The sequence below is a fragment of the Vitis vinifera genome, chromosome 14, assembly GCF_030704535.1.
Source record: "Vitis vinifera cultivar Pinot Noir 40024 chromosome 14, ASM3070453v1".
NCBI lineage: Eukaryota > Viridiplantae > Streptophyta > Magnoliopsida > Vitales > Vitaceae > Vitis > Vitis vinifera.
The window spans coordinates 7,089,463-7,102,986 of NC_081818.1; the positions used below are offsets into that span (position 1 = coordinate 7,089,463).

Consider the following 13,524-nt stretch of genomic DNA (forward strand, 5'->3'; position numbering starts at 1 on the left):
ATCAGCCCAAAAAGTTTTTGGTAGTCCAGCATGCAACCTCATACTTCTAGCACGCTCATTGAGAGTTCTGTTCATGCGCTCAGCCACACCATTCTGCTGTGGTGTCCCAGGAATGGTCTTCTCCATCCTAATTCCCTGTGCAGCACAATACTCACTGAATCCTCCATCTATGTACTCTCCTCCATTATCTGACCTCAAACATTTTACTTTCAAACCTGTTTCTGTCTCAACCATGACCTTCCACTTCTTAAAAGTTACAAATACATCAGATTTATTTTTCAGAAAATAAACTCATACCTTTCTACTTGAGTCATCAATAAAGGTGATGTAGTACCTTGAACCTCCTAGGGATGCAACCGGAGAAGGTCCCCACAAATCAGTGTGTACTAGTTCCAATTTTTCAGCCTTCGGTGTCCTGCCAGTTTTCAAGAAGCTCACCTTTTTTTGCTTTCCTATGATGCAACTTTCACACATGTCAAAATCAATGGACTTCAATTCTGGTAGTTTTCCTTTTGACAGCAATATCTTCATCCCTTTCTCACTCATGTGACCAAGTCTGCGGTGCCATAGGCTTGTATCAGTACTTGCATCAGCAACTGCAATTGTGTCTCTTGGACATGAGGTCATATACAGAGTGCCAGTCTTCTTTCCACGAGCCAATACCCTAGCTCCCTTTGTAACCTTCCAAGTACCACCAACAAATAGTATTGCATGTCCTTCATCATCAAGTTGTCCAACAGAAATCAGATTCCTCCTCAGGTCAGGAATATGTCGAACCTTCTCCAGTAACCAAACAGACCCATTGGGCAACGATATCCGGACATCTCCCAGACCCACAACATCCAAGGCTGAACCATCAGCCAAATATACCTTACCAAAATCACCTGCAACATAATTCTGTATGATTTCTCGGTGTGGAGTGGTATGAAACGAAGCTCCTGAATCCAAAACCCAATCATCAAGTGGACTGTCTACTGCAAGAAGTAATGCATCCTGTACCTCTTCTGTTACAGCATTAGCAGAATCATCTTCATTCTTTTTCTTAGGGCTTTTGCATTGCCTTTTAAAGTGACCTGTTTTCCCACAATTCCAGCATTGTACTTGTTGGCCTAATCTAGATTTGCTTCTGTTCCGATTAGAATTTCTGGAATTTGATCTACCTTGATTTGAATTTCTGTTATTACCTCTACCTCTTGTCTCAAGGTTTAGGGCAGAACCAGATCCTGAGGTTTCACCTGCATCTCTTCGGCGAATCTCCTCAGCCAGAATTAAATCTCGTATATCATTGTACTTGAGTTTTTCCTTTCCCGTAGAATTGCTTACTACCATCCTCATTGCCTCCCAACTGTTTGGCAAAGAAGCCAAGACGATCAGAGCACGAATCTCATCATCAAAATCAATTTCTACAGACAACAATTGATTTGTGATTGCATTAAATTCATTCAGATGTTGTGCTACTGATGCATTCTCTGCCATCTTCAAATTGAACAATTTCTTCATCAGATGCACCTTATTGTTTGTGGACGGCTTTTCATACATACCGGACAAAGCCTTCATTAGATCTGCTATGGTCTTCTCCTTTACAACATTGTGTGCAACAGACCTAGACAGAGTTAACCTAATAACTCCTAGAACCTGTCTGTCAAGAAGCGCCCATTCCTCAGCCTTCATACTCTCAGGTTTTGTCCCCAAAAGAGGCAGATGTAATTTCCTCCCATAGAGATAATCTTCAATATGCATCCTCCAATACGCAAAGTCTGTGCCATCAAACTTTTCTATTCCAGACGCCTTTCCTATTTCCTCTGCCATTGCTCCCACTCAAACCTAACCCTAGGCTCTGATACCAGTTGTAGGGAATTAAACCGAATTCCCAACCCGTGAGAAACAAAAATTAGAGAAAAAACACACGCCAAAGAAAAACAATCACACGCACAAGACAGTATTTACGTGGTTCGGCAATTTGCCTACGTCCACGGAGTTGCAGGGATATCACTATTATCAGGGAAGAATACAGAGTACAACTTGGCGGCTACAATATTCTCTCTATATATATAGCACGACAACCCTACCATACTAAAAAAACCCTAATTACAAAAGGTGGTTCCATAATGGGCTAAACGGGCCCAACAGGCCTCAATAAATCTCCCATTAAAAAGGCCATGCAATATTATTCGGGTCGGGTCGTCAAACCAGATCAAACAAAACTAGGCTCCACAAAGCCCAACATAAGTTGGATATAGAAAAGGCATATGATCATGTGGACTGGTCCTTCTTGTTTTCAGTCATGAGTATGATGAGTTTTGGGGAGAAATGGATTCGGTGGATGCAACGGTGTATTTCTAAAGCCAACTTTTCTGTTCTGGTTAATGGGTCTTATTTAGCTTTCCTTCAAAGTTCTAGGGGTTTAAGGTAGGGGGATCCTCTCTCTCTGTACCTATTTGTGATGACTATAAAGGCTCTTAGTTGACTCATAAGGAGTGCAATAAATGAGGTTTTTTTTGTTAGCCTGTAAGGCAAAGAGTAGAGATGGTGAGGGGGTTTAAGTGTCTCACTTACTTTTCGCTGATAATACTTTGGTTTTTTGAGGGGCTTCTAAGGTTCAATTATTGTATTTAAATTGGATTCTAATGTGGTATGAGGTCATGTCGGGGTTGAGAATTAATTTGGACAAAAGTAAGCTAATCCTGATGGGTAGTGTGGAAAAAGCGGAGGCTTTGGCTACAGATCTTGGGTGTAAGGTTGGAAGTCTTCTGTCCATTTATTTGGGATTGCCATTAGGTGCGCCTCATAGATCTGTGCATGTCATGGATGGAGTGGAGGAGAGAATGCGGAAGAAATTGGCTAGATGGAAGAGCTAATACATCTCCAAATGAGAAAGGATCACCTTGATTTGGAGCACTTTGGCGAGTATGCTCTTTGACTTCATGTCTGTGCTTTCTATGCCCAGAAAGGTTAGATTGAGGATATAGTAGATTCAGAGGGATTTTTTGTATGGAGATGGGGCCCTTGAGCGGAAACCTCATCTTGTTTAGTGGGATTTGGTTTGCTTAGATAAAAGCAAATGGGGATTGGGGATAAAGTGCCTTTCTACCCTCAATAAGGGTTTTTTTTTTTTTTTTTTTTTTGTAAATGGAGCTGAAGATTTACAAATGAGAGAGACATTTTGGAATCAAGTGATTACGGGAAAGTATGGGAAGGAGCAAATGGATTGGTGTTCAAAGGAAGTGAGGGGTGGGTATGGTGTGGGGTTGTGGAAAACATTTAGGAAGGAGTGGATTGTTGTAAGCAGTAGGCTCTATTTAGTAGTGGGAAATGGACAAAGGGTGAAATTTTGGAAAAATAGATGGTGTGGGATGAACCCCTTTATGTTTCTTTTCCCTCTTTATTTGCTTTAGCTGTTTTCAAGGATGCTTGGGTAAAAGATGTGTGGTGTTCCAATGAGGGTGGGGGAAGTTGGAGCCCGTACTTCTCCAGACCGTTTAATGATTTGGAGATGGATGAGGTGTGTAGGTTCTTTTTGGGCCTTGATGGGAAAAGAGTTCAATAAACAGTGGAAGATAGGGTGATTTGGAGAGAGACTAAATGTGGGAAGTTTTATGTTAAGTCTCTTTACAAATCATTAGTCTCAACCTCTCAGACCCTCTAGTCTCTTTCCCTTCATCGACCATTTGGAAAGTTTACGTGCAACATAGATTGAGTTTTTTTGGGAAGCAACGTGGGGAAAGGCTTTTACCTTGGATCAACTTTAAAAGAGATGATGACCTTTAGCGAACAGATGCTACCTTTGTCAAAGGCATGAAGAATCAATAAATCATATTCTTCTCCATTGCGCCAAGGCAAGGACTTTCTAGGCGTTGCTTTGCTCTCTTTTTAGGGCGTAGTGGGTGCTTCCAGCCACAGTTAAGGCGACATTTCTGGGATAGGACGGGTCTTTCATGGGAAAAAATAAGAAGAGAGTTTGGAGAGCAATCCCATTGTGTCTTTTTTGGACGGTTTGAAAGGCAACGAACAAAGTTGCTTTTGAGGAAGAAGAGTTGTTAATCCAAAGACTTAAAAATTATTTTGTATATTTCCTTTGGTCGGGGACGAAACTTATATAAAAGATGGTCTTACGACTTTAGCTGATTTTGTTGATTGGGTGGGAACCAGTTGAGGGTGGGATTCAGGCTACACCTCCATCCTTGGCATCTAGCTAGGGAGTGGTGGGGTGTTTTCTTCTTTGTAATCTTTAAGCCATTGCTTTGGCCATTTTTTTTCATACAATTTTATCATTTACTTATCAAAAAAAAAAAAAACATATATTAATATTATTTTACAATATATTATAAATATTTTTTCATTTTTTTTAACCACAATTTAATTTTATAATAATAAAATTTTATTTTGAAAAGTAAGTAATATAAAAAAAATAAAAAATTGATAAAAAGATAAATTTATGATACATAAAATATCCATATCCATGTAAAAGATAAATTTTGTACATGAAAAATGTCAATCTTAACCTAAGAGATAGGATATGGATATTCTATGTATCATAAATTTATCTTAACCTAATATAATATATTTCATCACATATCATATTTCATATTTGATTGAATATGATATAAGATAACTAGTGAGAAAATTTATCTTATCCCATTATTAACCAAATTCAGGATATGATATAATATTCACTTTTTATTCCATCTTATATTATATCAAGTCAACCAAACATAACTCAGAACCCATTTGGTAGTGATTTTAGGAAACGTTTTTAATATTTTTAACACTTCAAAATTTTTATCATTCTAATGTTAGAAATATTATAAATGTTTTCTAAAATCACTATCAAACGTACTTTTATAAATCTAAAATGATTTCAAATGTTAAAAAAAAATATTTCTTAATATTTTGACAGAGTTTGCTATATTTCAACTTGGATATTATTTAGCTATTTTTTTAAATATACTTTAATTAATCAATATTGTGATTGAAGTATTAATGAATGTGAAGTATATGAACTTTCGAGGCATTACTTCTAGTGGCTGCTAAAATTGGCAACTTTGTTGTCAAAATAGGAAACATGGTGTACTTCCCCATGGATAGTCATATTTTTCTCACTCACATTTTCATAGAAACATTAATGGTGACAATGAGAGGAGGTGGGGCAGCAAATGGAGGGGTGTTACTGTGTCGTAAGGATCTCCTATAGTCCTACTATCAGCCCTTTAGTCACTTGACTCAACTATGGAAGAAAGGGCCTCATGGGTAGGTCTTGCACCCATGAGAGCCTAGGCAGAGAGTAAGGATGGCCTGGAGGTTTGGTGGTTCAAACCCCAGGAGCTAAGTGAGGAGGCCATGTGCGAGCTAGACACGCACCGCGGACGAGCCAGACGCGCACCGCGAGCGAGCCCATGAGCGAGTTAGACAGGCACCGCGCGCGTACCAGGCTTATGAGGGCTATTTTGGAATTTATTTTATATTTATTTAAATATTCTATTATGTCTCCTCAAGCATATTGATGTTTCCTCCATAAACTATGAAAACAGTTCGTATTGCTCTTTAGGGGAGGGGGGGGGGGGGGGGGGGGTAGGCGACTCAAGAGGGCACCAAGGGAAAACCTTGACCACACCAAGGGGGCACCATGACACGGCCTTGGATGTGCTAGGACACATGGATGACACATGAACACGCACACATGGGCTCCAAGACATGTGTGGTGTGCACCCTATCGCCGCAATGACACGGGGCCTGGTGCAGCCTATCTCCTCCCCATGCAGGCACGAGGGCGCTAAAGCCTTGTGTAGTGAGCCAACTGAGGAAGCCATGGGCGCAATACCATGGCCTGATGGGGCACTAGACAATAGCTGACTCACACCCATGATGCCTACGCACAACACAGGGGCGCAATGACCTGTGCACCAAGAGGGATCAGCCATGGGCGCAATGTCATGGCTCGTTGCTATAGAGTTGGACCTGACAGTGGAAGCAAGCAACACGCCCAGGCCATGGGCACCTAGACATGGCATGGGCTCACACATCAGTGTGGGGAAGGTACACTAATGCACCAGACACTTGGTCAGCTGGTTGGTGCATGCTGCCTGGTTCAGAAGGCCTTGATCAAAGACACGTTGGTGGGCACCCGGTCATAAGAGGCACCTTACAGGGAAGGAGGTAGCTTGTTAGGGGGACTCTCTAGCAACTTGGTGAGAAAGGCTTGAGGAGATGGCAACTAGCCAATGCAGTTAGCTAGTGGCAGCTAGCTAGGACAAACAAGTGATCAAGTCAAGCAGTTAGCTACAATTAACTTGTAGTTGGCTAAGGTGCTGATGGCTGGTGCAAGTGGGTGGTTCACGAGTAGGCCACCATCTGGGTGGTGGGTGGTTATGCAAGGCAGTTATGGGCGATTATGGCCAGTTGCATAACCACCAGATTGGCTCCATGATTTTGAATTTTGAAATTCAAAATGTAACTTGCAGGATGGGTCTTTTAAAAGGGCTCCTGCATCCTTGAAACAGAGAGAGTGAGAGATGAGGGATGATTCTCTGAATTCTTAGGGGGTGTAAGCATACTTTAACTCAGGGAAACAATTTTTTATCTTGTAGTGAGTTTAATACAAGTTGGGAAGGGTATCCGTAATCTCATTTGTGTCCCTATTACCTTGTTCTTACTTTGCTTTCACTGTGTTTTTCTAAAGGCTGGGAAGAAAGGTTGGCTAAGGAAAGGTCCTTAGCACCGCACACTCGTGAAAAATTTAGAGTGATATTCATGGGTGTGACAATACCAATGGTAAATCACATGAATCAGAATAAATATAGGGTACCCATTGATAAGAAGAGGACTAATTTTAAGCACCAAAGGGCCTATCTTGGGTAGCTACTCCAGGATTGCCTTAGTTTTGCAGGTAGGCTTTTTCAGGCAAGTGGAGGGTGGTATTGCCGAATTACCTCCATCCATGAAAGCTCTATTTTTGCTCAAGCTGGAAGCTGTTTTATACCTAATGAAAATTTTATAATTTCAGAATTACCTCTATAAAACCATGCTTTTAGCTTCAACTTTATCTTCTAACAGAATCTAAAAAGCAAAAGGGTTATCAGGCCATTCATACTCAGAAATGAATCTGCTTCTCCACATCATATTCATGCGGTGTTATTGCAAGGCTTTGGCACAAAGATAATCACTTTCATATATACTAAAACACACTAACATCCAACAGCATAGCCATATATGTGATGCTACATTGGAAACTAACTGAAATTATATCTCCACTTCAACTAGGCTGTGATCAGTCTTATTTAGCCAAGAAGCACATTAAGATGGTTTCAAAATAGTGCACATCAGATTGCACCCACAGATAGTAATTCAATGTCTTCATACTCTTGGAGGTGGTGTATCTGCAAACCGCCATGAGAAGCTAAGCAGTGTTTCAATTGCTCTAGCCCCTGCCACTTCATTCTGAGGTACCACATCACAAATCTCTTCTAAATCTTCTTTTGTAAGCTTCAATCTCAAGGAACTGATGTTATCATCAAGATTTTTAATCTTAGTTGTTCCTACATCATATGGAATAAGGATCAAAAGCACATATTTAGGATTTGTCCCAACCTCCAAGGGTATAACTTGTATGGCAGAAAAAATTTCACTCACCAGGGATAGGAGCAACATCATCCCCTTGACGAAGAACCCAAGCTAGCGCAAGCTGTGCAGCGGTGCATCCGTGCTTTTCAGCCAACATCTCCATTTTAGTGTATATGATCTTGTTCTTTTCAAAGTTCTCACCTTGAAACCTAGGATTTGATCTCTGATAACAAACAAGAGGTCAGCCATTAATTTGCCATGGTTAATTCACATAGAAAAAGAGGGACTATATCAAAATGCACCTGGATCATAACTACCATGATGACTAAAAATTAAGGAATCCAAAAGAGTATGCAAAAGGCCAGAAATTGGACCGCATTCATACCAGCAAACTGTTTGCAGGCACATTTTCACTAACAGCCTTGCCACCAAAAAACCCACGTCCAAGAGGACTGTATGGAACTATCCCAATCCCAAGTTCCCTATAAAACATACCCAAAGACATCTTCTATAGTTAAAAGAGATTGAATAAAAACAGAGAACAATTTGAAATTATAGTAAAGACAGATGCAGACAGCTGGAGAATATAAGGAATAAAGACTCGGTGCAACTAGAATTATATAAAATCAAACAATCCACCAGAATAAAGAATTTAAGTTCTGAAAAACTTGGTAAGTGAAAATTTCGGATAACATGGAAACCGACATGTAAATAAACTATAGAGAAGACATGGATGAACTAAGGACAAAGGGTCATGCAAGAACATTGGCTAGAATATATGAAACCTGCAAAGTGGAACAATTTCTTCCTCAATTTCACGGGTCCAAAGGGACCACTCCATTTGTAAAGCAGTAATGGGATGAACAGCATGAGCCCTCCTTATTGTGTCTGGGCTAGCTTCAGATAATCCAATGTACTTAATTTTTCCCTCTTCAACCAACTTCTTAAGCTCCCCCATCTATGTTATTGCACAAAAAAGACTTTTAAAGAAGGTACTAGTAAAATAATGTAAACTTGAAGCAGTAAAAAGAAAAGTCCATTCTGAACATGGAGTTGAAGAAAATTTAAGAATTCATTAAAAAGAGTAAAAATGTAACACTTACAGTTTCCTCTATGGGTACTGATCTGTCAACCCGGTGTTGATAGTAGAGATCAATATATTCCACATCAATACGTTTCAAGCTAGCCACACAAGAGGAGCGAACATACTCAGGAGTACCTTTCACTATTATACCAGCAGTATAGTCACCAGGAGCAACACCAAATTTAGTGGCTAACTGGATCTTTTCTCGAGGCAACTCCTTCAATGCCTACAAGAGTCAAGATCCATTAAAATCATAAACCACTTTCAAAGAGAACTCAAACGAGTGGCAAGAAAATAATAAAAAATCAAAAACTAATGTCACATTTGCAGACGTTGATCTGTTTTGACATTTTGGTAAGAGAAATAGCAGCAGTTACCTGATTGAACATCAGAGCACTAAATACATTGTTGAAATCACCTACCTAAGCATGATATTTTCCATTTCCTAATTCATGATTCTGGAAGTGATTTTCATTTTTCTTGTCCTCTCTCTCTTCCCCTTTGTGGCTACCTGTTTTGTGTTCTTGACCCATGAAAGCATGCTGGATGCCAACTGCAGCACTCAACTTCAAGTTGTCATACTCCAATCCTTAACTGTGAATTCTACTTCAAAATAGAGAATTATGTGATAGAGCTGCAAGTTAACCTAAACCCAAGCTGTGCCTTATGTGGAGAAAAAAAAAACTCCAAGATGAAACTAATAAGTATATTTATAAATGAATACTTATGGAGAATTCTCAGGGAAATTTGTAACTGCATTTCTAGATTTCACTTCTGTATTTCATTACACCTAGGTTTTATTCATAATAGAGAACTACATTCTGACCGTCTATGAAATAAACACCAAGGCCAATTAAATAAGGCGCACCAAGTTCAAATAGACAAACACTATTTACAACTCTTTACCCTGGGCTCAAATTGCCTGCTCTAATTTGTAGATTAGACCATGAAAAAATACCTTTGATAAAGATGTTCTTGGTACCCACTCTTGATTGCTCCCTGCCGTAAAGGTTCTTCGGTTCTATCTTTCCAGATGGTCTAACATAAATGAAAGTGGGGCCATCTTTCAGATTAGCTCTCCTCTTGCCCACAAAGCTGTCATGCCATCTGAGTAACACCTCCTTTGATTGCATGGCCAAGACCAACTCACCCCATACCTTGACAACACCAAATTCCATAAACTGACAGCCTGACTGCCATTGTTTCAAATGTGACCAGTAGATTCTTCCATTTTCTTGCAGAGACAACATCCACTAACCAAAATCCAGCCTCTTCTCTCATCAGCTGATCAGTTGTCAGAATTTTCTCTCAGACTGCCTCGTACATGAAAAAGGCCACTTTGGAAGGTGCACTGGCGCTCCAAATCTCTTTTCTGGGGAGAGAAAAACAATTCAAAGGACCAAAAGCCATACAGAAGGAGTTCAATAAGAAAACACCATTCTGAGAAGTCTCCAAAACTAACTCATTCTTGGAGTTGCTAGTGATAGATACTGAATGTAACAGCTTCAGAAAAGGCTACCACAACCTCCATAAACCATTCTAAATTTAGGATTCCAATCACACCTCAGCCTGTTTTCCATTCCCCACCATTCTCCATCCAGGAATCTTTGTGCAGGTTGAACAAAATTGGGAATTAGTCTTTCAAAGAATTCTCCCCACATCATTCTTTGTTAAAAAATTGGTTGAACGGCCACTGCTCCCCCACAGAAATCTGCTATCTAATATGCACCTTGCTGATGGCTTTTCAAGGACCCGATCCATAAACCTTTCTAATCTCCTTTGAACAGGGATCCTCCTCCATTTCCCCATATTTTCCCGCAATGACTTTTCTACATAAATTATCTCTCTTTCAGAAAATGTCACAATCACTTTCCCAGCAAAGCTTTATTGAGCACTAAGAGCATCCTTATGTAGTAGGTAGCCCACTCTATAACACAGCCTAAAAGCCAACAGCTCCACATTTTCCACCCCTTCCCGAATGGGCTCAATTTTCTCCAAATTAATCCTGAGCCCCAAAACCACAGAGACAAATAAAATCCATCTTAGAATAATAAGTGATCAATGTTGGCCTTTTAGTAAGTGGTTTCCTTCTTTGAATTGGAGATTAGCCTTTTGATTTGGTTCCATATTGGTTTAATAGTTCAAAAACATAGGTAACTGACATCAAAACTACAATGACACATGCCTAGACCATTAGCATTTTCCTTCCTTTCCGGATCTGTCTTCGGTTAAACAAATAGAGCCCAAATAGTATGCTCAATATCATACTTGACTTTCTTGTCCCTAGATAGGGCTCCCAGTGGTAAATACAGGATATTCATATTCATTTCAGATTTTATCTAGAGGTCAATCAACTAACTTAAGCAATATCCCATTCTGTAATTGATGCTCTTAAACCCTAATATGGTTTCTTTGGCTAAGTCAATTATGATTAGATTGTCTGTAAATACTTTACTGTATTTTGCATTTTAGGGGACATTGGTCTTATTATTGATCTATAGAATTGGTTTTTTAGAATTTCTCTTCAGAATTCTGTTCAAAGAAGACTATTATTCTTTCGTTTTATTTCCTATGATTATTGGTATTCTTTAGAATTAACCGGACTTTAGATGCCCTCAAACTTTGCATTTCTCCAAGAAAATCAACAAGTTTTAAGGGAGGTGGTGCCTTGTGTTGCTACTCAAATGTATCCTACATGATTTTTATCAATTGCTAAATTTGATGCTCAGAAAATTTTCCAAACTGAAAGATATACTTATTTATGCAACAAAGACCTGAGACTAATGTTCAGTACAGCATAAAAGAATCAGAAAGTTGTGTTATATTAAATCAGAAAAATATTCAGATTTTTGTAGTTGGCCCAAAGGTATAAATACCACTTTGTTGAAGTCAAGGGAAAGTGGTGTTACCTTTCCAACTAAGATTTCATTAGCATTGGCTCCATAAACATCTGATGTATCAAAGAATGTGATTCCTTTACTGAATGCATACTTGATGATTGAAATGCCAACATCTTCTGAAACAGGATGGTTGTACTCTCCAGTAAGTCCCATACAACCAAATCCCAGCTTTGAGACCTGTAAGGCAAAAGATATTTCAGTAAACTGAATGAGAAATAAAATCTCTCCCATGATCTCAAAATCCATAATGAAGAGAATTTATTTATACCTAGACTATGGGAAGCACAAGAAAAAAGTAATAATTGACAATGCTGATAGGCAAGGTATAACCAGGTATATATATATATATGTAATATTTAACTGTTAGTACTATCAGCCTCTAGTACTGGGTCAAAATCCATGTTTGATTACAAGTTGCAAATCACAAGAACAAGAGAAGATCCCTTTGAGTTCTATCAGAGTACAGTTTTTGGAATCTAGAAGATTCTGGATTGTTCAAAATTTCTTCAAATTTAGGATCATAAGAATAAATACAAGAAGGAAAATAAAATGGTGCTTACAGTCTTAGATTTTCAGAAAGTATGGCCATAAAGATTGGATCTCAAGCATTGGATTCATATTGGTAAAATAAAAGTATGATTATGCATTAGTATTGGTATTGATATTGCAATTCATTCTGGTAAGCTACTTTGAGGTATTGGTATTGGTGCTCATGTCCTAAACCGACATTAGGGCAAAATCATTCATACATACATAGGTACATATACAGACACATGATACTGCATACAGCCAAACATAGAGAAGACAAAAAAAGGCTTAATAACACAGCCGCATGAATACATGCAATGTACAAATCAGCCCATTTCCGTTTTCTTACACACATACATGATAATGCCCAACTTAAACTCATTTCTATTTTCTCATTCACATACAAGACAAAGCCCACTTTCATAGGCTTCTTTCTGATCTGAGTACAAAAACCTTTCTGGTTAATGCATCTCTTGTGACATCCCACATCGGATAGGGGGAAAGTTCCTAATGCTACATAAGTATGACCATCTCTTAACCCTTTAGACGCGTTTTAAAGTTGTGAAGACCCCTTTGGGTCCAAAGCGAACAATATCTATACGGTTAGGAGCGGATCGTTACAAATGGTATCAAAACTAATCTCTGACCTCGATGTGGGGGTTTGTTTGACCCTGTAGGGGTGTTTGTCTGTTTGGCCCCGCAATCCCGTGGGACACAACGAAGGTGTTGTGTCCCATGGGGGGTGTTTGTGACATCCCACATCGGATAAGGGGGAAAGTTCCTAATGCCATATAAGTATGAACTTCTCTTAACCCGTAGATGCGTTTTAAAGCCCCTTTGGGTCAAAAAGGGACAATATTTACACGGTTTGGAGCAGGTCTTACATCTCCTCACACCTGGCTACTTTTAGTTACCACTACCTAATTCTAATAAGATGGATGATCAAGGAATTCATATGGATTGCACCTCAAAATAGTGAATTTCCTAGTTTTATACACTTGAATATGAACAAATTTCAAGTACTTGGAATATTATTACCATAAAGAATAATAAACTAAGGAACAAAATTTAGATGTTTTTGATGGAAATGAAATGGGTTTTACCTCTAGTCCTTGATTTCCCAGTTTCACCCTCGGAATTTGAATCTCACCCATATTTGCCTTCCTTGGAATTCAAGCAGAGACTTGCTTTCTGAGTGTAGAAAGGTGTTAGCAGAGCAACAAATTTATAGAGAATGTGGGGGGATTTGCTTATTTTCCGTGGTACTTCACTTCAGTATTGTCCAACCATCCGACGAAAGCAGTGATCTCAGCTTTGGGATGAAATTCTAAGCAATCCAATTGCCAACAAAATCAAGACAAGACAGCAGTATCTCATAATCCTTTCGAAATATGAGAACTGTTAAACTTCACCCCCTCTAATCTCTCTTTCATCTGTCTAATATTTTTCTTTCAA

The 13,524-nt window shown here is 39.1% G+C and overlaps 1 protein-coding gene across 1 annotated transcript; it reads right to left on the minus strand.

Annotated features, from left to right (window-relative positions):
• Window positions 1-7,342: 7,342 nt before the first annotated feature.
• Window positions 7,343-13,524, minus strand: LOC132252509 (probable aldo-keto reductase 1). Its single transcript, XM_002273740.4, has 7 exons — window positions 13,173-13,524; window positions 11,551-11,718; window positions 8,661-8,867; window positions 8,343-8,515; window positions 7,943-8,039; window positions 7,627-7,780; window positions 7,343-7,532 (listed from the first exon to the last, which is right to left on the minus strand). Exons 1-7 carry the CDS (start codon window positions 13,221-13,223, stop codon window positions 7,351-7,353), a joined length of 1,032 nt encoding a protein of 343 aa, XP_002273776.1. The 5' UTR covers window positions 13,224-13,524; the 3' UTR covers window positions 7,343-7,350.

Coding starts and splice junctions, on each gene's coding strand:
- LOC132252509 (XM_002273740.4), bottom strand. CDS start 13,223: ATGGGTGAGATTCAAATTCCGAGGGTGAAACTGGGAAATCAAGGACTA. Junction 8,868..11,550: donor ATGAAATCTTAGTTGGAAAG/GTAACACCACTT, acceptor TGACTCTTGTAG/GCATTGAAGGAGTTGCCTCG. Junction 7,533..7,626: donor TGATGTTGCTCCTATCCCTG/GTGAGTGAAATT, acceptor CATATGATGTAG/GAACAACTAAGATTAAAAAT.